The sequence below is a fragment of the Rhinolophus sinicus genome, chromosome 11 (assembly GCF_057876585.1).
Source record: "Rhinolophus sinicus isolate RSI-liver-muscle chromosome 11, RSI-T2T, whole genome shotgun sequence".
In the NCBI taxonomy this organism is placed as follows: Eukaryota; Metazoa; Chordata; class Mammalia; order Chiroptera; family Rhinolophidae; genus Rhinolophus; species Rhinolophus sinicus.
In genome coordinates this window covers 16,859,521-16,885,721 of record NC_142511.1, presented here as the reverse complement: position 1 = coordinate 16,885,721, position 26,201 = coordinate 16,859,521, and the positions used below count along the sequence as shown (strand labels likewise).

At 48.6% G+C, this 26,201-nt stretch overlaps 1 protein-coding gene across 3 annotated transcripts in view; it reads left to right on the top strand.

The window, feature by feature from the left end:
- VASH2 (vasohibin 2) overlaps positions 1–26,201 on the top strand; it is a 37,600-nt gene that overhangs the window by 8,059 nt on the left and 3,340 nt on the right. For 2 of the 3 annotated variants that reach the window (XM_019738038.3, XM_074322176.2), the window contains 4 exons: positions 3,642–3,698; positions 4,237–4,311; positions 13,106–13,487; positions 14,643–14,758. In XM_019738038.3, the coding sequence (XP_019593597.1) occupies positions 3,642–3,698; positions 4,237–4,311; positions 13,106–13,487; positions 14,643–14,758 (630 nt within the window). The remainder of the gene's footprint in view (positions 1–3,641; positions 3,699–4,236; positions 4,312–13,105; positions 13,488–14,642; positions 14,759–26,201) is intronic. The other variant, XM_074322175.2, reaches the window with a different exon arrangement.

Genomic DNA, 26,201 nt, shown 5'->3' with positions numbered 1-26,201 from the left:
GGTCTGAGCAGGGGACAGACGTGGTGATCGCAAACCTGCTGGCATGTTTGTCCCCAGCTGGTCAGCAAACGCTCTCTAAGGTTGGTGAGGCCAGGCATGGAGGGTTGGCCCTACGTGAGAGTCTAGAAGGAGTGATAACAGAGGATGTAATTGCAACGATAAGGTTCTTCTCTCTTTAAGCAGAGTGTGGGCCAGGATGGCAAGAGGGCAGTGAGTCAGGGGTGGGCCACCTGGAGTCCCTCTGCCTTCCATCTCCTCCTTCCTCTCCACCTCCTCCTTCTCAGTCATCTTTCCCTCCTCTCTTCCTCTACTTTCTTTCTTTCTCCCTCTTCACTCCTAGTGTTCTGTTCTTTTTCTTTCCTTTCATTTTTGCTCATAATCTATAATAGGCTCACCTGGCACAGCCTGTGGCTCCTCAGGTGACCCAGACTGGTGGCCTTGCTCCGTTCCGCATCACCGAATGGGGCTCTGGGGTGGGAGCCTGCTCCCCTCACTTGAGCTTGTAGGAGACCTGAGGAGCCCTGTGGGTCCAGGCTGGGTTCAGACCAGCCAGAGTGTGGTTCTTTTCTCTCCCAGTGTCCTCAAGTTGTTTGTGGTCAGGATTAGATCAGTTCTGAGGGCCTGCATGAGCAACATTGACAGAGCAAAGGGGCTGAAGTAGATGATCCACTGGCTGCTTCTGGTGCTTTATCAGGGACAGGCGTCCCAAGGGAGCTGGGCTGGCAGAGGTGTATGTGAGAGGGACCGGCCATTTGCCCAAGCGAGTCAGTAACATTTCGAAGTCAAGCCAGCATCAGACTCCCTACGGAGGCAGCTGCCACCACCCCAGGCTCCCAGCATGTTGTCCAAAAGGTCAAGCCTCTGCTGACCTCTGTCTTTCCGCTCTAAAGACCTAGAACTTACCAGAAAGGATTTCATGGGGTACTGACACATGTCCCACATGCCCCAGAAGAGCCCCCTCCTCTTGGTGCCATAGGGAAGAGTCTTTCCTATGGATTTTTGTGACTTCCCTGCTGGGATGGGTACTCCCAGATGGGAATAACACAATTCCTGCTCTTTTGGGTGGGCCAATTACTTGCTTAGCCTTTCAGTTCCCACGTCATACATGAACTCCCCCGCATGACATCTTCCCAGTGGAATCCTGAAGCGATATTAGAGGGGGAAGGTAGCACCAGCTTCCAGGGGTGAGGCAGACAGCCCCAGCCCTGGGAAGGCTATCTGGTGTGTTGATCCCCAAAATGGGACTCAACATGGGGAGCTCCATGTGGTCCAGAACCGTAAACTCCTGCCAGGGTAGAAGACCTGGACCCCAAGAATTGAACCTTCCCGGATGTTCCCAACTCTCACAGAACATTCCAGAAAGTGACAGAAATTAGAATGGCTCCCCATTTCTATCTAGGGCATGGCCTTCACAAGGATCATTTGGCCAGAGATGAAAGCGAATGAGCCTGGCTGGGAATGCATTGGTGGGGGCAAATTTGGATGCGCTTTACATATCATCTGCTCATTCTTCTATAAACCCTACAGCACATTCTCAGCCCAGTTTTCATTGTTGGCCTGAGGGATCTGCTTTTTTATGTTTCTCTCTGATGCATTATGATGGTCACTGACCTAGATCACTGACTGTAGAGAGGGCTGGAGAAGGGAAAGCATCAGCAAGCTCCTGGGACCATGCTCCCTGTCACCTGGTCATTAGAGTCACCTGGTCACTACACAAAGCAGAGTGTGGCCTCTTCTCCCTTCTGACCAGACTTTAGTGACTTGGGACTTCCTACTTTGTCCTGAACACAGCGATCCATGCTAGAGTACGGGGACCTCTTGGGGCCAGCCCTGACTATATTGCTGTGCTCAGCTGGCAATGGAGATATGAAAGGACAAATCCTGCCTTCCCTTCTGACAGCCTCAGAGCATTGGCCAACAGGAGTGTTGGTCTTGCATGAGGTTCTGGAACGAAGTGCCACCTGAACTCTGCTGCCTGGGAGAACCTTCTGATCGTGGGCTCAGTGAGTCTCTCACTTTGAAGGCAGTGTTTACAGGAAGCTTTCCTCCCAGCTCACTTTCAGGCCTAATAACTTAGGAGCTGAGAAGAGATGGCCAGGTAACTTTAAATTATTGCAGGTTTATCTCACTTTATGCACTAGATGTATGGACTATATATATACGTAACTAGGGAAAGTTGGGTGTATATATTGAATTTTTGCCAGTTGAATTCTACTTTAAATATACTGGGAATCTCACTGTGTGAATGAAGTCTTTGGTAAAGTTAAAAAAAGAAACTCACTTCACAAGGAGGCTAGATGGTCCCTCATTTTTCTTTTACTTCTAGGGTTCTGTGTGTTGGATTTTTCTGAAAGCTGGGCAAGCCTGTGTTGTTATTGGTTATCCTTATGACCACGCCAGTCCTTTCCAAACTGCTGGTGAGCTTGTTAAAATTAGCCCCTGGCCCTTACCCTGGAACTTTCAATTCAGCAGTCAAGATGGGGTGACTCTGAATGGCAGCTAGGGTTAAAGCCATGGCCTGAAATCGGAGTCTCCAGGGTGGGGCCTAGAATGTGCTTCTAAGGAGCTCCTCGTGTCTGAGTGGCCAAGCCCCTCTGTGCCAGGAGAGGACTCCCACCCCTTCTCAGGAGGGTGTGCAGCACCTTTAGGCGGTCAGCACCACATTCTGCCGCTGCCTCTCCCACTGGAGGGACAGTGTAATCTCCTACACCCACCCCACCAGGGTTACAAGTTCATGCTTCGTTAGCACCTTCCCAATATGCACTGTTTCTGTAGGATTATGTTTGAGGCAGGATAGGGAAACATACAACCTGACTAGTTAGCCTCAGAAAAATCAAGACCAGTCTCAGAGAGCACAGCAGCAGGGAATCTCTGGTCTCCTACAGGATGAGCTGGTGCAGCTGACCAGTCCCGGAGACCTTCTGGGCAGCCCACTAAATCCCGGGTTGTGGGTAACGTCGTCTTCTCAGATTTAGTGATCAATGTCAAGTGTTAGTCCGGGCATGAAATGAAAGTGATGTTTCCACAGTAAGCTCTGCTGCAGCGTCTGTGTGTTACTGAGAAACCTGTTGCCATCCATCCACCTTTCTATCCATCACCCTTCCATTTCCTTCCTTCCTTCCTTCCTTCCTTCCTTCCTTCCTTCCTTCCTTCCTTCCTTCCATCCACTTACCCTTCTATCCATCCATCCATCTACCCTTCCACCCATCCACCCATTTATCCATCCATTTGTCTGCTCAGCCATTCTCTATTCCTCATTCATTTAATAATACTTGCTAACTGGAATATGTTGAGCTTGTACGAGGCTTTATGGGTGATATGAAGATGATAAATGATCTCAACTCTCAAAAAGATCTTGTAGTCTGGTAGGTGCATTAAGACATGTATTCGAATAGCCAGAATATAGAGCAGATTGAAAACAGCTACAATAAAGGTCCAAGATACTGTGGGGCCTAAGTTAGAAGTTAGAGTTCCACAGGACAGTGAGGCATTAGAGGCTGTTGGCTGTCTTCTGGCTACTAGTCACCTCTGGAAAGCCCCTACTTCCTCATCCCACTGAGAAATCAACGCATAGCTTCCTCTGCTGGATTCCTGGGACCTTTGGAGTTTCTTGTCACTTTCCCTTTACATACTTCACACAGATACAATCATACAGGGACCCAGTTCTTTGAAATTAGGAAAATGAGACCGCTGAGTGGGTAAGTGGTGCATGATCTGTGGGCCAGATGACGTCTCTCCTACCTGAGAGCTGCCAACTCCTCCTACCTTTTATCCCTGTATCCCGGTGCTCAAATATCCTGGTCTGTAAGGGGTGGAGATGGGGGGCGGTGCCCCAGGGCCATGATGGAGGTAGAAGCTCTGGAGTGGCTGCCATCTGGGCCATTCTAACAGCTAAGTTAGTGGTGGAGACTAACTCTTCCAGAGGATGGGAGGGGGCTATGAAATTTGTTTCATGTGGCCTCCTTTACTTGCTCCATGTAATGTCCCTTGTCCTAGGGCGATGGAATATGGGCACTACCATCCAGGAGCTCACTGTTGGAGAGAGGAGTGTAGAATTAGGATTTTGGTTGTGCCAAGTGTGGATGTGCTTTGGCACCCTCCTGTGAGGCGAGTTCTTCCGGTTCCCTCTGTTTTCCTGCATGGTGCCTAGGGAGGAGAAAGGCATGCTGATGGATTGGCAGACAGACTAACTGAATCATTAAGACCTGAGATCCTTTGCTGTGCTCTATCCTACAGGTTAATGGAAACAGCGAAGGAAATGACTCGGGAGTCCTTGCCTATCAAATGCCTTGAAGCTGTCATCCTGGGCATGTATCCTTTAAGTTTGTTTGCTTCCGTTTACTCCATAGATGGTGGTCTCACTCTGGGGCTAGCTGTGCCTTTAACATCCTAGATCCACAAGATGATGGCTGTTGTTTCCTTGGAGGAAAGTATCAAGCTCTCCTAAGGGTTCCCTTTCATTTCCACCATCTGGAGTTGAACGAAATCAGAGCTTGGCTCCTTGGACCATCATCTGTGTGACCTGTTAGCTAAAGCCTGCCTCCAGGCCAGCTCTCAGGCCAGCCTCACTAGTTATGAGGAGAATTCTAACTTAGAAGAACTAGAGAGTGTGTGTATCATTGTTTTTTGCATTAATCTGGCATTGCAACAGGAAAGACATTTAGGGGAAATGGGATCCTCCAAATCCATCTCCAGGGAAAATTCTATGAGTGGGTTGTGGAGGAGACCATGTCATGGTATGGTGTCCTGACTACAGAACATAGAGCTGAAAAAGGGGTCTTGTCTCTCCCACACTTTCTGTTCTGTTTTCCACCAGACTCGACTTGGCTCCTCAGCCTAAGGTGAAGATGGCCCAGAAGACTGTGATAGAACTGACATATTAGTGGTGATAGCAATAGAACACGATCTGGTAGAAGAGCAAGGAAACTCCCAGTCCTTTGGGGTAGATGGCTGGAAGGGACAGTGACCAAGGGAACACAGCAAGTCAGGAGCTTGAGAGGGGGTCCCAGGTAAGAGCAGTTAGGTCTTTAGTGCTGTGCTGTTGAGTGTGACCTTTTCCCAAAAGGCAATGGGCAGCCTAGATGGAAGCGCTTGAGGGGAGGTGTACACTTCAGAGCAGTGGGTTTTAGGGCTGATTGAAGGATGGGGCTGGATCTGCAGAGCCAAGGACAAACTGTGACATGAGGGAAATGGGGATGCTTGAACCATGGTCCCGGCAAGGAGAATGGATATCAAGAGATATCAGGGAGGTAGAGTTTACACGACTTGGAGGCCAGCTGGGTGTAGTTGATGAGCAAGGAGTCAACAAATACAGGTTTCTGGATTGGGTGACTGTCTGTGGAGGATGGGCTGGAGGGACGGGAGCTACGGAGAGGTGAGATACTTCAGCACAGACCCGAACTAAGACAGCAGCAATGAAGGTGGAGGGATGGAGCTGGAGTTGTCATCACCACCACAGATGGACTGATTAGATGTGAGGAGTTAGAGGAGAAAGAGGCTGTGACTCCACATTTCTGGCTTAGAAAATTGGGTGATTGGATAGTAACGCCACTTCCAAGTCCAATGGAAGGACTTAGAAAGGAGGATCAGATTTATAGGGAGGTGAGTTCAGATTTGGACGTGTTGAGTTTGAAATGCCTGTGGGATATCAGGGTGGGATGTCACTGTGGAGCTTGAGGGGTCTCAGTGCTGTAAATGCGAGCTTGGAGCTGTGAGTGTTTGCGGGTGGTAGATAATGTTCAAGGAGTGAGAAGAGAAAAAGATCAAGGATGAAGTCCCACTATTTTGGGGTCTAGTTGGACGCAAAGAACCCCTAAATGAGACCAAGAAGGACAGCTTGAGAGGTGGAAGGAAAACCAGGAGAAAAAGGAGATGCAGCAGCGAAACGTCAGGTGGCTGAGAACTGGACTGGAGACGGGGACAAGCCTAGTCTGCTTTTCTGGTCTCCTAGACATCTTTATGGAAGGAGGAATTGGTGCCCCCTGCAGAGCACTGGCAGGCCTGATCTGAAACACGGTCGTCCACGAGTGCCTGGGCCCACATTGGAAAAATGGAAACTTGAGCTTTATTGAGGCGCCTCCCCAACATTCCTTTCAGACCTCCTCTTTGCTCCCCACAAAGGAAGTGAAATGTGTGCCTGGGGAGCCCAGCAGGAGGACAGGACAGGTGGGGACAGCAGATGGCTCAGCGCCCCCCTCCTTTGGTAAGTCAGCCACAGCTGTTGGGCAGAGCCTCCTACAAGTTTAATAAAGGTGAACAATAGTTGGGATTTGCTGGTGGGGATCAGTGAGGGTGATCACAAGCACAGTCCCTTCCCCAGGTGGAAGCTCACTTCAGACCCCCTGCTGAGGGATGTCTGAGTGCACCTGGACAGAGGTCATCTTGCTTTACACAACAGTCATGTACACAATAGTCTTCTCCCTGTGCAATTTGATACATCTAAACCTTACATTAGGTTACGGGAATTACCCAAAACCTTTTGGGATTATGGAAATAGACCTGTGACCAGCCTCTGGCCCTTAGTTCTAGCATCGGCCAAATCTGCGGGTAGGGTGCTTTTGGTTGTCCTTTGTTCTTACTGGTGTGACATTTCAGAAAAGTATGGGGAGAGTAGAGAAATTCAGCTCACACTGCCAAACTCAGGGAAATTTGACTCTTGGACACAGACAAGAAACACAGACCTGAATTCTAAAACTTACAGCATCTTTGTCTTTCCTCTTTGCTCTGTGTCAGCATCCCTGTGGCCTGCTTCCCTCTCGGGCACAGTGAAGGACAGAGGTCTGGGATACAAATAGTGACAACGCTGAAACAGGTCTGATTGGCTGTGCTTGGAAGCCTGTGTCCATCCTGGTTTGATCTTGTTTGACATTAGCCCAGAGTTCAGGATTCATTCTGGTTTTTTTTTAAAGATTTTTATTAAAAATATACCTAACAAAGAATATTATATTAGTTTCGGGTGCACACCATAGTTGCTCAACATTTATATACCTAAAGAAGTGATCACCTGAAGCATTTGAGATCTTGCTTCCAGGCAATTGTCATCAGTTTTGGCTCAAATAAATTCTTATAAAATTTTTTAAAAAAAGAAGTGATCACCATAAGTCCAGCAACCATTTGACACCGTACCACACTATCACAATATTATTGACTGTATTCCCTATGCTGTATGCTGTATGTCTTTTGATTTTAAGTGATAACTTTGCTGGGTATAGTACCCTTGGTGGTAGGTCCTAGCTTTTCGTCACTTTGAATATTTGTGCCAATCCCTTCTGGCCTGCAAAGTTTCTGTTGAGAAATCAGCTGACAGTCTTATGGGAGATCCCTTATATGTTACTAGTTGCCTTTTTCTTTCTGTTTTTAGGATTCTCTCTTTGTCTTTAACCTTTGCCATTTTAATTATAATGTATCTTAGTGTGGGTCTGTTTGGATTCATCTTGTTTGGGACTCTCTGCACTTCCTGGATTTGTATGTCTATTTCCTTTGCCAGGTTATGAAAGTTTTCATTTTCTTCAAATAGGTTCTCAATCCCTTGCTTTCTCTCTTCTCTTTCTGGTGCCCCTATCATATGAATGTTGTTACGCTTGACATTGTCCCAGAGGCCCCTTAAACTATTCTCTTTTTTTTTTTACTCTTTTTTTGCTATTCCGACTGGGTGTTTTCTGCTATTTTGTGTTTCAAATCTCTGATTCAGTCCTCTGCTTCATCTAGTCTGCTGGTGATTTCTTCTAGTGCATTCTTCATTTCAGTTATTGTATTCTTCACTTAGTTTCTATGTCCTTTTTTATGCTTGCTATCTCTTCGTTGAAATTTTCATTAAATTCCTTGAGCATCATTATAACTCTGTCTCTGGTAGGTTGGTTGCCTCCAATTCATTTAGTTCTTTTTCTGGAGTTTTCTCCTATTCTTTTATTTGGGACGTATTTCTTTGTTTCCTCATTTTGGCTGCCTCTCTGTGTTTGTTTCTATGTATTAGGTAGATCTGCTATGTCTTCTAGTCTTGACTGGGTGGCTTTATTTAGTAGGTGCCCTGTGGGGCCCTGGCACAGTTTCCCTGGTCACTTGCTCTGGGTGCTCCCTTGTGTGGGTTGTGTGTGCCCTTGTGTTATAGTTGAGCTGTGGGATCAGTGAGTGGGAGTGACCCTCAGTACAGTTGGCTGTGGGGTTTGGCCACCTCTACAGCTCATAGACTGCTATTCTGGGGGCTTACCCCACTGAGTGGGATTCACCCAGTGGGCATTGGTGCCTGTTGAGACTGCCCTTTGTTGCTTGTGTGGGGCTAATTAGGTGGTGCTCTGCTGTGGTCTGAATCCAACCTCCAGATATGTTGGTTCTGGGACCTCTTGGGAGGGGCAGTGCTGACCTGCTGAGGACTATGTGGTAGGAGCAACAAAGCGACCCACAGTTGTTCGCTGCCTGTACTAAAGTCATAGGCATGTGAGAGGCCACACTGTGAACTGAGGACATCTGCCACCAGTACCAGATCTGGAGTAGGTGCATAAAAAGCTTGGACACCCCGAGGCCTGCTGCCAACTGCTGACTCCCTTAAGGTTCAGACACTCATAAAGCCTCGTGCAAGCTGAGTGAGTCAGGATCTCAGGGAGCAACTAGAATGGGGAAAGTTGTGGTCACCAGGTTAATGTAGCCTCTGGTTTGGTGCCAGTATTGAGCCTGGAGCTACTCAGCAAAAGTCCCAGAGTATACTGAGGCCAGTTCCTGCCCACCTGGGGCCTGTGGACTCCAAAAGTTTTCAAAAAAAGAGTGCAATGTGGGTGGGGCTGGCTGCTTTCCAATAAAATGCCTCTGGTGTTGGGGAAGTTGGGTGGGGTAGGGTCCCAGGGAGTCAGCAGGGCGGAGCAGTGGAGCTCACCAAGCCAATCAGATTCAGTTTTGGCTAGAGAGGGTGGGCTCAACACAGAAAAGATGTTGCCTGCCTGCTGGCTACATGGGAGAAGGCCCCCCTCACAGGGAAAATGGCCTCACTCCAAGGCCACACACTTCAGTCTGCCCCCCTGTATGCCTCTGACGCCCCTGAGTCACCGTTCCTCCGCCGGAGCCCCGGGTAAGTGCCTGTGAGTGAGTGAGTGTGTGTGAGCCATTTAAGAGGACGTCTGAGTTTCCCGCAGCCTTCTGACCCACCCGGATGGTTGGAATCCCCACTGGTTTTCACAGCCAGATGTTGTACAGGCTCCTTTTCCCGGCAACAGTACTCCGGGCTGGGGAAGTTGGTGTGGAGTTGGGACCCTTAGCTCCTCTGGGGTGAACCTCCACAGCTGAGATAGCCCTCCTGATTCTCAACCTCCACATGGAGGTTTGGGGCTGGCCCTTTTCATGTCTCCGCCCCTCCTACCAGTCTTAATGTGGTGTCTTGATATCCTTCGTTATATAACTCTGTTCCGCTAGTCTTCAAATGGTGCTCCAGGTTGATTGTTCCATAATTTAGTTGTAATTTTAATGTGTTCACAGAAGGAAGCAGGCACCGTGTTTTTCTACTCTGCCATCTTGGATCTCTTCAGGATTCATTCTTGAAGAACCTCGTCTTTTGATCTTGCTTGAGTGTGTGCACACTTTCTCGTGCATACTGGAGAGAGAAAATTTTGGTTCCAATTATCTTATGAATCATGGCCACTCTTTCGAGGCCCTCATTGACCCTAGTGGGGCTTAATCCTGGTAGTAAAGTACAATGGTTCATTCAAGTAGCAGGTTTGTTAGTGGAGATGGGTTAGACATATCTCCGGCAGGCTGAATGCTAGGCAGATCTACCAGGAGCTTGGGGCCCTTCTGCTCTCTTTTCCCTAGAGTTCAGGCTACTCCTCTGCTCTCATCTACCCTTCCTTGTCCCCTTCCTCTTGGTTCCCAGTTGTTCCAGGTCCCAGGGCTTTACTGATGGCCATAATGATGGAACGCATCCTAGAGACTGGTGACTTGTGACAGAATGGACTGGTGTTCTCTCCTCTCCTCTCCCCGCTTCCACTTCTCCATTAGACTAGTTTTGGGGCCTCTTCTCTGCTCTCCCTGTGGTCACTGGGCGTGTTTCTCTTACAGCACACCTCACATTGTGGGTTTTTTTCCTCTCAGTTTTATTGAGATATAATTGATATATACATCATTGTAGAAGTTTAAGGTGTATAGCATAATGATTTGACCTACATATATTGCAAATATGGGTATTTTTTAAAATTGTGGTAAAATATTCATAATATAAATTTACCATTTTAACTATTTTTAAGTGTGTAGTTCAGTGGCATTGAGATTATTCCCATTTGTTGTATGGCCGTCACCACCATCCATCTCCAGAACTTTATCTTCCCCAACTGAAGCACCACACCCATTAAACACTAACTCCCCCCCACCCGCCACCCCCCCATCCTCAGCCCTTCGCACCCACCATTCTACTTTGTCTCTATGAATGTGATTACTCCAGATACCTCAAAGTGAAATTATATAGTATTTGTCCTTTTGTGACTTGACTTATTTCACTTAGCATAATGTCCTCAAGAGTCATCCATGTTGTAGCATGTGCCAGAATTCTCTTCTTATTTAAGGCTGAATAATAATAATAATCCATTGTATCTATAGATCACATTTGTTCATCCATTCATCCATCCATAGACACCTGGGTTGTTTCTATCATTTGGCTGTTGTGACTAGTGTGGCCGTGAACATGGATGGACAAGTATCCGTTTGAGTCCCTGTGTGTAATTCTTTTGGGATATATACCCATAAGTGGAATTGCTGGATCGTGTGGTAATTCTGTGTTTAAATTTTGAGGCACTGGCATACTGATCATATTGTATCCATTTTGAGCCTGTCTCCCCACCAGACTTCTGGAGAAGGGCTGCGTTCTTTAGCTCCTCAGCCCTGCCCAGCAGGTTGTCTGCCACAGAAGCTACTCACTCAATGAGTGTTTGTTGCACTGACTTAAACAACTAAGGAATGCCCTTATTCCAGCCCCAGAGAACTCGTCCCAGAAAGCAAGAAAGCATTTATGTAAGAGGACTCAGAAGGATGTGATTTCACTCCCTGACTGCCAGTCGATCTCACATGATCAAGTGAAGAGAAAGCAGGTAACCATTTTTATCAAGAGGAGCCCTCTGTTATTAAATTGAGGGCAGAGGGCAAGGCTGACTTCAGGGCTGGGGTAGGGTTCTGTCAGCTTCTTTCTAATAAGGGTACCAGGATTAGCCCTCCATTGAGTGCAGTCCTTTTAAGTGGAAGGAAATGTATCCTCACAATCGAAGGTTCCTTCTTTCAGCAAGCATTTCTGTGTGCCAGGCCCCTGCTAATCCCAGGGATACTAGGACACACAACACAACCCCTGCTCTCACAGGATACAAACAAACAAACAGAATGTTGAATGATGAGGCACCTAGTGCTATGGGCGTTCTTGTGGGGTGCAATACCTAACCCGGGCTGAGGAAGTTCAAGGAAGGTATCACACCAAGGAACGGGGAGGGGATTATAGTGAGGCTTTTGCATTCAGAGTGCAGCCTTGGTGAGCCCACAGCATCCTTATTACTAATGATTCTTAGGAGACCCCAAGTATCTCTGCCAGGTGTGAATCCCCTGTACTCGTAAGGCTGATGTGTGAGTGAAGCCATAAAAGAAGGGACATGATGTAGTATACAGAGTGTGTTTCGTGGCATATGTTTGAGAGTTTCATAGATCACTTTGGTCTCATAGCTTAGTAATATAAAGGCTATTTAAAAGTCATTTAAATTTTTCAGTTACATTTAACTTCATGTTATGGGGGAATGTATGTGCCGAGGACAATGGGCACAGATCTGGTCTCAGGGTGTAGCCTTCACAAATATCATGGGCCTGCCCAGAGGTAGGTCAGGGTCCTAGCCCAGAGTGTGTACTGGGGGGACTCGGGGGGGTGACAAGACTGTACAAAGGATAGACAAGTAGGGACCAAAATCATGGCAGGACTTTGCTAAGGGTTTTGGCTCAAGTCCTGGAGAAGATGACAGACACTGAAAACTTAAGCAGAAGAGTGACATGTACCAAATTTTGGCATAAATGGATCGTTCAGGCCACTGTGTGGAAGGTAAGTTGGAGTGGGGACAAGAAATGGTGAAGACAGATTCTCAGAATGGAAAACTGTACCCACTTGCTGTGCATTTACAGTGCACAAGCCACCATGTTAAGCATCTGGGTTATTATTTAGGGACAGTCTGGAGACACCAGAGGTTTTCAGCAGAGGAGTGACTTTATGAGTTTCCAATATCCCTCTCCAGAAAAGCTGGGTCGTTGGGTGACCATGCCTCACCAGGGCTGTCCAGACTCTTTGAGATGGACTTGAGGATATGATGCCTCTTGTCCATCATTCCAGGATGTGGCGTCAGTGGGCAGTTGCTTGAAGCTGCACCGTAGGGTTGCTGGGCCTAAATTCAGGTAATAGTGAGAGGCTAGGTTACTCCATCCTAACGGGCCAACACATGGAGAAAACTAGTGATGCCACATGGGTTGGGGATGGAGGGCAGCCAGAGGTTCTGGTGTTGCAGGCAACTTTCTGTGTAGTACCCACGGCTGCTGCCAGGGCTGTGACGGGGCCAATGAGAGGAGCAGATGAGGTGCACACATGACCTATTCTCACACCCTTCTGTCCCTTACCATCTAGATAATCAGGCAGTCTGTCTCTTACATCTCCATGGCCTTGTCTGGGTTCTGTTTGTCTTTTCTCCCCTGCTTGAAGAGGCCTTTAATTCCTGGTGTATCCCACATACTCCAGCCAGAATTAACTTCTGAGAATATCATTCTGATTGTATTAAAAAAAACACCAAAAACCATTCATAGCTTATCATTCCCGTAGAAAACCTAGGAAGGAAAAGGGGGCTTGTTACTGTTTTGTTTTACATCTATTTAAGTACTAAAGAAGATGGCAAGTTTTTCCTCTTTGTCCCATATTCATTTGGTTTTGGTTTGTGCCATATAGTACTAGGTACTCCAAGATAATCAAGTGATTAGTCTGGAAAAGGTTAGCTGTGGTCCTGCTCAGAGGCGGAGGGATGGACTCACCGACGGGATGGGCTCCTTTCCCTTCTTGGGAGTCCAGGCTCTGAATTTTCAAGGCCTCCTCTCTCTTCCTTAACTCAGATTGTCTAAGATACTTAACCAATGGACAGCCTTCCATCGAGCGATTCCCCATCAGCTTTAAAACCTACTTCTCAGGAAACTGCTTTCACCATGTTGTGCTGGGGATTTACTGCAATGGCCGCTATGGCTCACTCGGCATGAGCCGAAGGGCTGAGCTGATGGACAAGCCGTTGACCTTTAGGACTCTGAGTGACCTTATCTTTGACTTTGAAGACTCCTACAAGAAATACCTGCACACAGTCAAGAAGGTCAAGATTGGGCTGTATGTCCCCCATGAGCCTCATAGCTTCCAGCCTATTGAATGGAAGCAGCTGGTCCTCAACGTCTCAAAGATGCTGAGGGCTGACATAAGGAAGGAGCTGGAGAAATATGCCAGGGACATGAGAATGAAGGTAGGTGCTGGGAAGGCAAATGAATGATGCAAGAGAGTTCTTTATCTGTTCCCCCCTCCCCCCTCTCCCTCTTGCCCCATACACCATATTTTTGGGATGGTCAAAAGTTTCTTGAGGTTATCTTGCTTGGTAGCCACTCTGAAAACAAAAAAAGATAAGTCACTTGCTATTTGACATGGACAATTCAATGCTCTCTTTGCATATACTACTTCAAAACCCAGAGTTTAGATGTTACAGTTAAAGCAGTGTCTTGGCCTGCAATTCCTTCTATGAAATCAATCTAAAATGTTTGTCATTTTCTATTAAGGCTCTAGCTCTGCCTTGTCTTTGTAATAGAATGGCCAATAATCCCAGTTGTTCTGAAACTGAAGGGTTTCCCAGGACATGAGATTTTCCGTATTTAAAACCAGGAAAGCCCTGGGCAAACTAGGATGAATGGGTCACCCTACTTTATGACGTGTTGCATAGTCATGTTGTATCTCTGCTTTGCTTTATAAGTTGCAAAGCCCTTTGGCAAAAAATTCTGACCGGGTGTCACAAAAGCAAACAAAGCAGCATGCATGGTGTTGGCTTTATTTAAACTGTACTCATAAGCCCTTCTTCTTCCTACCATGTCACTTCCAAGATGACATGATGCCTGCTTGTCCTTGTCCGTCCAGGACTTGGGGAATCACTGAAAGAATGCTCTGCAGACACTGAGGAGCACAGGGGAAAGGATTGTCTGAATTCAGGCTTTCTTGTCTTTAGCACGTGGGGACTTGTCATCTTCCGTATGCGGAACCTAGAGTGGAGATTCTTGATTAATTGAAACCACTCTAGAACAGGCAATATGGATGGGACTCTGTCTTCATGAGACAGGAATTTGCTGAGCAACTACACACAGCCCCCGGAGGCCGAGGCCCTGTGCTCTGCTTCCTCTCTGTGCCGTGGAAAAGCAGGCACTGTGTCATCATATCACCTCCTGGGAAGTGGTACCTTTGCTTCTCGCCAGTGCAGAACGAGAGAGGAACATCTGTATCTCAGACTCTTCCCGGAAGTCTTCCAGCTCAGGGCCTTCTCAACCATGGGATCACGAACGGGCTGGGGGCTGGGATGCCGCGCTGTGGGAAGACACGAGGGTGGGGTCTGTGTGGTAACTCCTCATCTCGCCTTCAGATCCTGAAACCTGCAAGTGCCCACTCTCCAACCCAAGTGAGAAGCCGGGGAAAATCCTTGTCCCCCCGAAGGAGACAGGCAAGCCCCCCGAGACGGCTCGGCAGGCGAGACAAGTCGTGAGTAGTATTTCCTCTAAGCCTAACATACCCATTCGTGGGGTTGTCCTGGCCCACGGGGACAAAGCTGTGTCCTGGGCTTGGCATTTGAACCAAACGGGGAGCTCCAAGAGGACTGCCCTTCATTCAAGGGACATCTTTTATGGGAAAGGATCTACCATGCACATCACCCCCATTCCTCTTACTCTACTGACTGAGCTGTAGACACAGTTGGAGGGATAAGCCCCAGACACAGTGAGATGAAGGGTAGCCCGAAATCCTGGCAGTATGGAAGGAGCAGTGGACTTAGAATTAGGAAACTGGGTCGGGAGCCAGCTCAGCTCTGATAACCTATGTGATAGATATGTCGTGAAAGCTTTCTGGGCTTAAATTCTCTCATCTCCAAAATGAGACTGTTAGAATTGATGAACTTTTCCTAAAACTCTGTAGCACTCTGTGTGATTGCCCTCCATGGATGGTGGCATCAGAAATACCCACAGGCTCTTCCTCTTCCTTGGCTGACTCTACCCTCCCCTGTTTTAGCCCTGAGGCTAGTAACTACACGCCAACTTCTTAGGTCGAAATGACCCACTTAAGAAATGACAGATTGCAGATGCTAAGGCTGCCCAAAGTAACCAGTGAGAATCCACTGGCAAATATTTGGGCCATAATTACACTGGGAAAAAATACTACTTTTATTAATAACAGCCGCATGCTGTGTCACGTGATGTTCTCACCATGCTGGGCCATGTGTCACAGTGCACAGAGGTCCAGGTTGAGCAGCCTGGGCAAATCCTTTGGGAGCCTTTGTTTCTTCATGCGACTAAGAAGATAAAACTGCTTTCCTTGCCTACCTTACAAGGTGTCAGGAGCAAGTTAGAAGAGGTAATGAGAGGGATTTGTTCATTATGTTCCTATCAATCCTGTAGAGGAAGCAGGCAGAGTTTTACAATTTTCATTTTCCAGTGAAGAAACCAGAATACAAAACAAAGTGGTTCTTAGTACTGAGTTTGTAGCTGGTCAGTGATGGAAGTGGGGCTAGAGCCCAGCTCCCCTGACTCTGGGAAGGTGGTGAGGAAGAGGAATGTTGGATCTGTCTGAAGAACAGGACAAGACGAAGTGCTGTCCGTGCCAAGGAAAGTTCCTGGTGTGTCTCCAATCTACTTCCTACTGCAACCCCAGGGCTCAGCATCGACAGCCAGGACGGCCTTGGCTAAAATGACCGGAGTCCAGGATTTGAAAGGGGAGAAATGACAAAGTGGGGGGGTTGGGTGGTCCTATAGCAGGAGAAGCTGAAGATCAGGGTGGTTTCAGCCTAGGTTTGTGCTTTTAGGGGGCAGGATGGCTTCAAACTTCAGACGTGGCCTCTGACCCTAATCCTGCTCCTGATGCTGACCGCCACGCTTGACCCTTGACCCTGATTCTTACCCTGTCTCTCCTCCTTCCTGATTCAAACAGCCATTCTTTCATTGCTTTCACTGAACAAAGTAGCAGTGGTCTCAGAAGACTGTGAACATGTAAACCCTTCCCATAGAGTGAGTGATCCAGAAATAGGAATCTGATTACTCATGATGCAGGGGAGGGGGGCCCTTTAATCTGATTTGTTCTCCTTTCTGCCCGAAGAGGGTTGAGCCCTTCTCTTAGGGGCTCCCAAGCTTCAGCAAATGTTGAGCAGTCCCCAAAGTCCTCTTTCCTCTGGCTGCGATCCCAGAGCACTCGGAACCCTAAGCATTCTACCTGCTTGATTTAGGCACAGAATGGATGAACGCTGTTGTTCTTTAAGATGATTCCTGTTGGATGCATTTTACTTGGATCCTCAGGAACTTTGCCACCCAAGGCTTGTTAACCAGAAAAGGTTACCATGATTGTCTGGAGATGGTAAAGCCGATAAGATCTTAGAAACTGGTTGTGCAGACAAAAGTCAGGATGATAAGCTACACGGTGGTGGTGGTGGTGGTGGTGGCGGCGGTGGTGGTGGTGGTGCTTTGAGAAGAGTGGAAGAAGAGGGGGGCTTTGAGTCTGGACCGTGGAATTTGAGGTGCTTCTTAGGCATCCAGGGGGAGTGTCTTAGAAGCTGCTGAAAAGTGCAGGTCTGGAGTTTGCGGGAGTTGGGGAATAGAGATAATATTAGAACCATCTACTTAGAAGTGACAGCTGAAACGATAGCTGGATAAGTTTGTGAGGAGAGTGAGAAGAGAAAAAGAAGTGATGTCAAGGCCCTAAGGAGGCCAGAGGAAGAACCAGAATAGGAGGTTGGCAAGCAATAATCAGAGAGAGGGGCTGAATCAGAATGTGTAGGGCATGCGTATGTCTGCCGAAGACAGTGGTTGAGAGGGCAGGGCCAAAGAAGGGGGAATGAGGGAGGGTTTAAGGTAGATGAGGTAGAAGTGGACGGACTAGACATTAAATGGCTTTTATCCTGCCAGTGAAGGAGGCCTGGTCACCCAGTGGGAGTGAGGAAGTGTGGGTGGGTTATCAGTATGGGATGAAGAAAGGGCTGCATACAGCACAAGGGCCCCGCTGAAGATAGAGAGAAGGGTCCTGTCACTCTTGGGCATGCGTAGACTCACCCGGAGGGCTTGTCAAACCGGATTGTTGGGGGGCACCGCCTAGTGTTTCAGACTCAGCAGACCTGGATGGGGTCTGAGAACGTGCTGGTGATGCTGATGAGGTAGGTCCAGGGACCACACTTGGAGATCCACCATTTGCTCAGTCGGTTTGGGAGAACTGAGGGTTGGCCTTAAGAAATAACAGGTATTAAGATGAAAGTACAGGGTCTGCTGAGAGGGGAAGATGAGGCCATCGAGTGGTTCAGCAGCTCAGCCCTGCCCAGTCCTGCCTGGGCTTCTGGATAATGAGGTTACTGAGGTGAAGTCAGAGGATGTGACACTGGCTTGGCCCCATGTTTGGGCCCCACTAAAGTCCCTCTGTGTGGAACCAGCACTCTTTCTCCTGGGGGCCAGATAGAGAAATTCAGTTCTTGGTCCTCCCCTGGGCCATGCCCATATCCTAATCTCTGGCTCCTTTGTCATGCAGCCAAGGCAAGCGTCCATGTCCGTGTCTGCAGAGGACAGCTGTTAGACCGCCACAGTTGTGAGTGCAAATCCACTTTCCAGTGTCAGGCCCCGCTCGCTCTCTCCCCTCCTTCCCACCTGAAGTGTGGGAGGGGGCCTGGGAATGGGGAGCAAGACTAGGGACAGGGCAGTCACCAGAGGGCTCGGGAAGGAAGACCTGCAGAAAGATGGGGGTTCCCTTCCATCCCCCTCCTCCCTCCATGCCCAGCGTGGAGACCCCAGGAGCACCGAGGTGATGGTTCATTGTTCACTGAAAACAACCTTTTCCAAAATGGTGAAGAGTGGCTGCCACCAGCCCCTGAACCCTCAGCCCCATGTCCTCTCCCCACAGCCCTTTGTCTTGGGCAAAGCCCTAATTCCAGCGGCTCTTCATGCACTCCTCTCAGTGGGTCAGAATTTGGGGATATTTTTTTCACAGTTAGAGCCAGTTGGCTTTGGAAGACTGACCATCAAGGGAACCCAGGTAGCTTGTAGGTTCCTGTGGACAATTTTATATGAGCAAATCCAGTAAGACCATGGTTATTGTTGGTGATGGGAGCCTTCGTCACTTCTTTTCTCTTTTCTCCATGCTTGGAGGTCGGGAAGGGAATCTACATGGCAAATATCTTAGCTGAAGTTTCAGAATGGATTGAGGTGTTATAAAAGAGAAGATTCTCTCCCTAATTCCTTCTACACCCTGATTTCTGAGCTGCAGGGCTGGGTAAGGGATTACAGAGGCTGCCATGTTGGAAGAGAGTAAAATGAAGGGCTGAGAGAGGTGGGGACCACGAGAAGAACTGAGGCACCAAGCCCCTCCCTCCCTCTCCAGATCCCTGCTTCTGCCATTGCTACACCACTGTACCCGGACACCCTGGTTCCCAGGGGTGTGTCTGGAGAAAAGCAGCTTCTCAGCTTCTCCCCATGGCCTTCACCAAGCAGGCTTTTCTCCATGTAATCTTGCTTTGGGCAAGGAAATGAGAAAGTAACCAATTTGGTTATGACCCACTAACCACCAAACTCTGGGAATCCTACTGTAGAATAGTCAGGACTCGGAAGAGTTCGGTGACCATGTCACTGTTATTATTTCCGCATTACGTAAGGCCATCAAGTCATTTCTAAATGTGTTGGGTGCCATCATGAAGCTGAGGCGTGGCCCAGAGGGTGGAAAATGACCATAACAGGCAAGAGGCCCATCAGCTGTGGGGTCCCAGCCCATCTGTGTGGATAATTTTAGTGGCTTTGTACCCCCATCCCCCTCCTCCCTACACCTGGAGCTACTTCCAGGCCTGCATTCCTCTCCATTTTTGTACTTGTCTGAATAATCCTTCTGGAAAGGAGGATCAGTGTCACTGGGTTGACAAGAGTCAGCTGAGTGGGAGGGCAAGTCGCAATGGCTGCGACTACCGTGTTTCCCCCAAAATAAGACCTGGCCGGACCATCAGCTCTAATGAGTCTTTTGGAGCAAAAGTTAATATAAGACCCGGTCTTACTTTAAAATAATAAAAGACCTGGCATGATATAATATAATATAATATAATATAATATAATATAATATAATATAATTAATATAATATAATATAATTAATATAATATAATACCGGGTCTTATATTAATTTTTGCTCCAAAAGAGGCATTAGAGCTGAGGGTCTGGCTAGGTCTTATTTTCGGGAAAACACAGTAGCAGCAGCTGAGACAAAGTTTCAAAAGGGAAACAGAGACTCCTCCACTCTCCACCCACCAATCCTTTCTCATACTCTGCTCCCCAAGGAGTGTTTAAAGCACCTTCCACACAGAATAGTAGAGTTGTTTCCTGTGGTTCTTAAAGAGACAGGGAGATGGAGGTTGAGATCCATGTTTAAAAGATCTTCTGTGAACTTAAATAAACCTCCTCCTTCACAGGCCTCCTCCTCAGTCGCCTTGTAGCTCTTTCTTCACTGAGGGGCGGTCACAGTGGTTCTCAACAGGGGCCAGGATCCCCTCTGGGGGAGAATGGTTAGAAATGCGGTGGGACGGGAAGTGAAGACCGTGCTCCCCACTAGGGCCTGGGGGCCAGGGATGGTACATGTCCTATGAAGCTCAGGACCACTCTCCCCAGTAAAGAACTGTTCTGCCTACAATGCTGCAGCACCCCCACTGAGAACCACGAGTGCCCTCTGGGGTCCTTTGCCTCTCTGACCGCCCAGGGCTCTGGGCTTGCTGCCTGTGACCTGAACCTGGGAGCATCGGGATGAGCGGACAGTGGTTTTCTGGCTGGACTACCTGTGTTAGCATGAAAGCAGCTCCTACGCAGTGGCGTGACCGTGTGGAACATTCTTCTAAATTGGGCAGGAGTCCCTGAGGACACATGACAACCTCTTTGTCTTCTTTCTCATCGGCTCCTGTTTTCCTCTGTCCGTCCTCCGCTCCTCTTTGCTGTTCATAATTCTTTTCCTCTTTTTCTTTTTCTTTAATTTGACTTTTTCATTCTCTCTCTCTGTATGGGAAAGCCCAGTTTTTGTCCTGTGTAGGGAACCCCCCCCCCCCCCCCCCCCAGTTCTTCCCTACGGTTTCTCTCTTGTGCGTCTCCTTTACTATTCATCCAGGACACTTCATTTCTGACACGGCTGGTCACCAAATATGTGGAGGTATTTCCCCCCACACCAAGCAATTTTTGGCAACACCAGCTTGGTGTCCTACAATTGAATTCAGTTCTGACACTATCTGCCAGGAGACAGCGTCAGGTCCCACAGGTTAAGGGCCCGGGTCTACAAGACAGCCTCCCCTTGTGCCCACTTCAGACTCTAGTCGAAAGTACCAGTTTACCACCCATGCTTCTGACCGACCAGCTATAGAGCAGAGGTTGCAGTGACCCCCATCTCAGGTTCAGTTAATTTGCTAGCGCAGCTTACAGAATTCAGGAAAACATTCACGTTTACCAGTTTATTGAAGGATATGATAAAGGAAGGATGAACAGCCAGATTAAAAGATACATAAGGTGGGGTCTGGGAGGGTCCCAAGTGAGGGGGTTTTGTCCCCGTGGGGTTGGGTGCATTGGCCTCTGAGCATGGATGTGTCCACCAGCCTGGAAGCTCTCTGAACCCCGTACTTATGGGATTTTTGGGGAGGCTTCATCACAAATGCATGATTGATATTAGGTTGGTGCAAAAGTAATTGTGGTTTAAAAGGTTAAAAAAAATTGCAAAAACCACAATTACTTTTGCACCAACCTAATAATTAACTCCATTTTCAGTCCTTCCCCCTCCTAAGAGAAGGGGCGATGGGCTGAAAATTCCAAGCTCCTAATCATGGCTTGGTCTTTCTGGTGACCAGCCACCATCCAGGAGTCCACTCAGAGTCACCTCATTACCATAAAAGATGCTTCTAGGGCTCTTCACATGTAGGAAATGGGATGAAGACCAACTCATATATTTCTTATTATAAATCATAATGTCACAGTCTCTACGGCTGTGGCTGTCCTGGGCTTTGCTCACCCTGCCTGACACCCTCAGGGTTGCGGAGGTCAATAAGCCCCACCTTAAGATAAGGTCTCCTTTCACTGCTGGGCCGCAAGCTGGTCAATGGCCTTCCCGCTCCAAGTTGTCATGAAGGATCAGGAAGCTGCCTCCAGGCATCTGGCTGAGTGAGGGCAGGTCTGGTGCTGTTTAATGACGTCACAAATCAGTTTGTTCCCCTGTGCTCACCACACTGAAGTCACTTTGAACAGGGCCCCGGAAGTCATTGTCTTTAGATCCCAAATGAGAAAATATCCCCAAGGGTTGAAAGGAGAAAATTTCCTTAGCATAGAAGATAAAAGGGGTTGAGAGAGAGAGAGAAAAAAAAAAACTAGAAAGGCTATGGAGGGAAAAGTAAAGTAAAACCTCCAAGATGATGTAAAGTTTATTTCCAGAAGCCCAGAGAAAGTAGTTTCCCACCCAGAAGAATGCCCAGTTTAGTTCCCCACGGGATTTCACGTGGGCCAGGGCCCCTGGGGATGCTTGGGGAAACCGAGATGGAGTGATGGGCCTTGTCAGGGGAGACCACAGGCAGAGTGAGCCCGGGGCATCCAGAACTGACTCTTGCAGATAGTCAGAGTTGGGGTTCCTAGAGGGGTTCCGTCACAGAAAGGAGAGGTGAAATCAGAGCCCTGAAGGTGTGCTCTGGAATCTCAAACAGTGGCTGGTGGCTCCCGCCTGGGGAAGCCTGAAGGAATGGGCAAAGGGCTGGAGAGTCTCTTTAGAGCCAAATCTCTCTCAGCTGAGGCCTATTTACAAAGCAAGTTCAGCTGTCTGTCCTGCCAGCTGCCAGCGGGGTGCCTGCAGTCCTGGGAAGTGAGGAATGTGAGTGAGGAGCACGACTGGCCTTGAAGGAGGGGGACAGGTGTGAAGGAGCCACTCTACCCCAGTGCTCCTCCAGCTGGCCTGCCCAAATAGGCCGGAAATCCTGAATCGGGGCCTGGCCTGCCCTGGTTCCTGCCACACTAGACAAGAGAGGAGGGCCTGGGGCCTCCGGTTGACTTGTAAATGCCGGGCAAGCACCATCCCGATTTAATCTGTTTCACATCCTTAACAGATTAAGAGGTTAATGGTAGAGTTGCATATTTACTGTATGTCCCTTTCTAGAATCCTGAGTTCACAAAGAATACAGCCAAAGTGTGTCTGTGTGTGAGGGTGAGTGCATGTGAACACATGGACATGTGCGCCCCCACCCAAAAGGGTAGTGTGACCTCGGGGGAGACAGGAGCAAGAAGCATGGCTGGGCTGACTGGTGGCCCCCATCAGGCAGCCCCAAGTGACATAGATGGGCCATGTCCCTGAATTATCTTATACTCGAAGGGGAGAAGCAAGAGGTACATTTGCATCAGAAGAAAGGGAATGGATTTTGGCTCCACTGAGGGCAGGAACTACTACTCTTTGTCTTGGTCACCCCAAGGTTCTTGGGTTCTAGAAGGTTCTTGGCACATACTATTGCGTAATAAATCCTTGTGAATGAGTGAGTAGCAAGCAAGTTTCAGGAGCCCTGCTTTTCGGCTGCCACTCAGGCCCTCTGACCAATCCTGCCCAACAACAGCCGGGCAGAGGACGTGGGGGGCGTTGAGAAGTGAGGAGAGGAGATGCCCCCAACACAGCCCTTGATCAGAGGTACAGAAAAGGGACTGAGCGGTTTAGGGGGAACCCTGTAGGCTTTCCTTCCACTTACTGCTTCTTTTCTTAAACCCAGTGTCGCACAGACACATGCCAATTTGTATGTTCAGCCCCAGGATGTGATGTGCGCCCCACTTTGGTCCCCAATATGCTGCCGTCACTTTCTGGTTCTGAGGCTTCTTGTGGCTTCCCTGACGCCCTCATCCAATCCAGCTGAGCTCTTCCTCTTCACTGAGGCTGCCTCAGGATGTGTGAAGGACGGTATGTTGCCCGGCACATGTAGGAGGTGGTCCACTCTCCCCCAACTGTCAAGGTTTGGGGAGCGGGGGTGAATACTAGGAGTATGTCCCACAGAATACCTTCTCTGTGGAACCACCACCTGTCCTCCCCAACTTACCCCCCCTGCCGACAGCCTCTGTCACAGCTGACCCTGGAATGCAGGCCGGAGGTTGGGGTTCAGGATAGACTTCGGATCAGACCGTCAAGCGGTCACCCTAGTTCATCCTGGATACACTTATGTGACAACAGATGAGGCAGGGATTATCCATTTGTGTGCCCCCTCCTTCCTTGCACAAAATGCATCAAAAGAAAGTTCCCTAGGGATCCCTGTTCCCCTAAAACAGAAGGCGGCCTGAGAGCCTTTCAAAAGGAAAACCCTTATTTGGACTGGGGAGGGGTTTTGAGAAACATATCGTTCCGTCTAAAATATAACCCTAGATCTGATGAAAGGTTCTGGGCAAGTGCAAACCCGGCTGAATCATCGCCCTGGTGCGTGTGTTTCTGAAAAATAAATCCCTTTGCAATGTTCTAATTATAGCCAGGAAGCCCTTGGAAGAGGCCTTTCCCCACACAATAGCTCACCCAGCTCTGGCCCTCAGAGGAGCTGGCAAGGACTGAACAGGATTTCTGGCTGGGCCCTGCAGGCAGGTGGCATGCTGTGCTAACCCACTTCTGCCCTTCGCCAGGCCAGGCAATGGCAGCGGTGTGGCTGTGAAAGGAAAGGGTTTCATCTTCCAGGCAGTTCACCAGGAACCTCAGTTTAACTCATTTCCTGCCAGTATTAGACTTTTGTTTCCTCCTCTAGATTCTGGGTTCCTAGGGGGAGGTGGGCAGGGTGGGATGCAGAGGAAAGAGACAACCTAGTTCCTTTCCTCTGGAAACCCTCAAGCTATCTGTCATTACTTAGCTTTCCAAGTGGGCAGGTTTCCCAAGTGGCTTTCAGAGGTTAGCTAAAGCCTCTCCTACCCAGGAAAAAATATATATATATTCTTCCTACTTGTTAATTCTTAGAATGTTGTCATGGTGACTTGGATTCTTAGTTTAGGACTTTGTCTCTGTTAAAATAAAAATATCCCATGATAAGGGTGACATAATGAAGCCTTATCAGACCTTTACACGTTAGTGAGAACTCGAGCAAAGGTTATTGAGAGATTCAGGATATTCAACTGTAGCGATTCATAGATGAATTCATTTGATCCTGTTCTCAAGTTGTTCAATCTCTGAGGCAGGCACAGGATTATGAAAGTGCAGGACTCCTGAACTGACATACAAAAAGAAATGCCATAGCATACAGAGCAAGGAGCCGTGTAGGCGGTGAGGGAAGGAAGTCAGGAAATACTTCACAGAAGTGGCAACTTCGGGGTGCACTTCGGAGGGGTGACAGGAAGACATGCGGGAGGGCATTCCATAGGCCAGGTGCGGAAGCAGGAGTGGCCACGGTGTCATCCTCAGGTGTTTGGGAGGGTCCTTGTGTGGAGTGCAGGAGGACAGGGGCAGTTTGCGTCATGGTTAAGGGCATGGGCTCTAGATTCTGGGACAAACTCTGGCTCCACCATTTGCTAACCATATGAGTTTGCTTTGAGCAAGTTCCGTAACTTCCAGTGCCTCTCTTTTCTCCTCTGTTATATGGGTAGGAATGGTATCAACCCCATAAGGTGATGGTATTAATTAATCCATATAACCCTCCTAGAACAATGACTGGCACATTGGAAGGCTAACAGTTTAGAACGGTAACTTTTCAGGGCCTGGAGGCATAGGGGAACTGGAGGAAGTGCTAAGGAAAGGTTTAGAAAAAGGAGGCCAGACCCCCAAGTGAAAGTGCACCTATTTCCAAGGCTGCCGATAGCAGAACAGGGGTAAAGGGAAAGGGTGAAGTTTTAGGGACTCACAAACCATGAAAAATGTGAAAATTCTGTTCCTCGGGGCTGAGTGGCTCCACAGGGAGGAAATCAGGTGAGTGGCCACCTGAGAACTCTGAGCAGGTGGCTCGCCCATGGCTTGGTGCTGCTGGGGTCTGGGGAAAGCCCACGTTACAGGGTTGAGTGGGTCGGCTTGGGTCCCCTTGACCTTCCCATAGCCTGTCCTGCTACCACCAACTTTCCAGCAGGGGCTGTTGGTCCAAAGAGTGAGGGAGAGAAAATAGGTCAGTGCAGTTCCTTTCCAGCACCTGAAAACTGTGGTAAGCTAGTGTCTTATTAGCATTGCTTTCATACGTGAAGGGCAGCATGCGTTTCCGGAGGAGAGGTGTGACTTGGTGTTGAGGAAGGTGCCAGGCCAGGAAGAAAGCACGTGCAAGAAAGTTTCAGAAACTAGGGTGAGCGAGTCTGTAGGTGCTGCAAGGACCATGGCACAAGGAATTCTCCTGTTAGCACAAGAACTGCTTACTTTTCAGAGACAGTGGGAGATCTGAAGAGTCACTGTGGCTTAGGGCCTCCGTGGGACCTAAGGTTCCAGGGAAGAAGACTGACTCTTAGAAGTGAGTCTCTGGACTCCATTTAGGGTTGCTTGTCCTGAGTGGAATTATAGAGAACATGCTAGAAACATGTTCTCCTTACTCCACACACTAACCTGCCTTAGGCCTCCTCACCACCCACTGTTCGTAGCATTGTCTGAATTTGCGTGTATTAGTGAGTTAATGGAGGGAAATGGTACCAGTTAGGGTTGGCTTTGGCCACGGGGAAGGTTAAGTTGAAGCTGTGGCTTAACCATGATTAACCATAACATGAAAGAAGCTCAACAGAAGTGGTGGGGGGGCGTTTTACTGCTCTGCCTTTTTAGTGTGCCACTCGAGGGCCCAGCCCCAGCCGTCACTTCTGCAAGAAGGAAGAGAAAGAGATGAAGGGCACGTGCCAGCTGTCGTTTGAAGAGGTGTTCTGGTAGCTGATGGCCACACCCCGCTTCCTCTTCATTCTCGTTGGCTACGCCTTAGTCCAGGCCATGTCCAGGTTTCAGGGAGGCTGGGAAATGCAGTTTGTATTCTAGGCAGCTCTGTGCCCGGCTAGAAATCAGAGG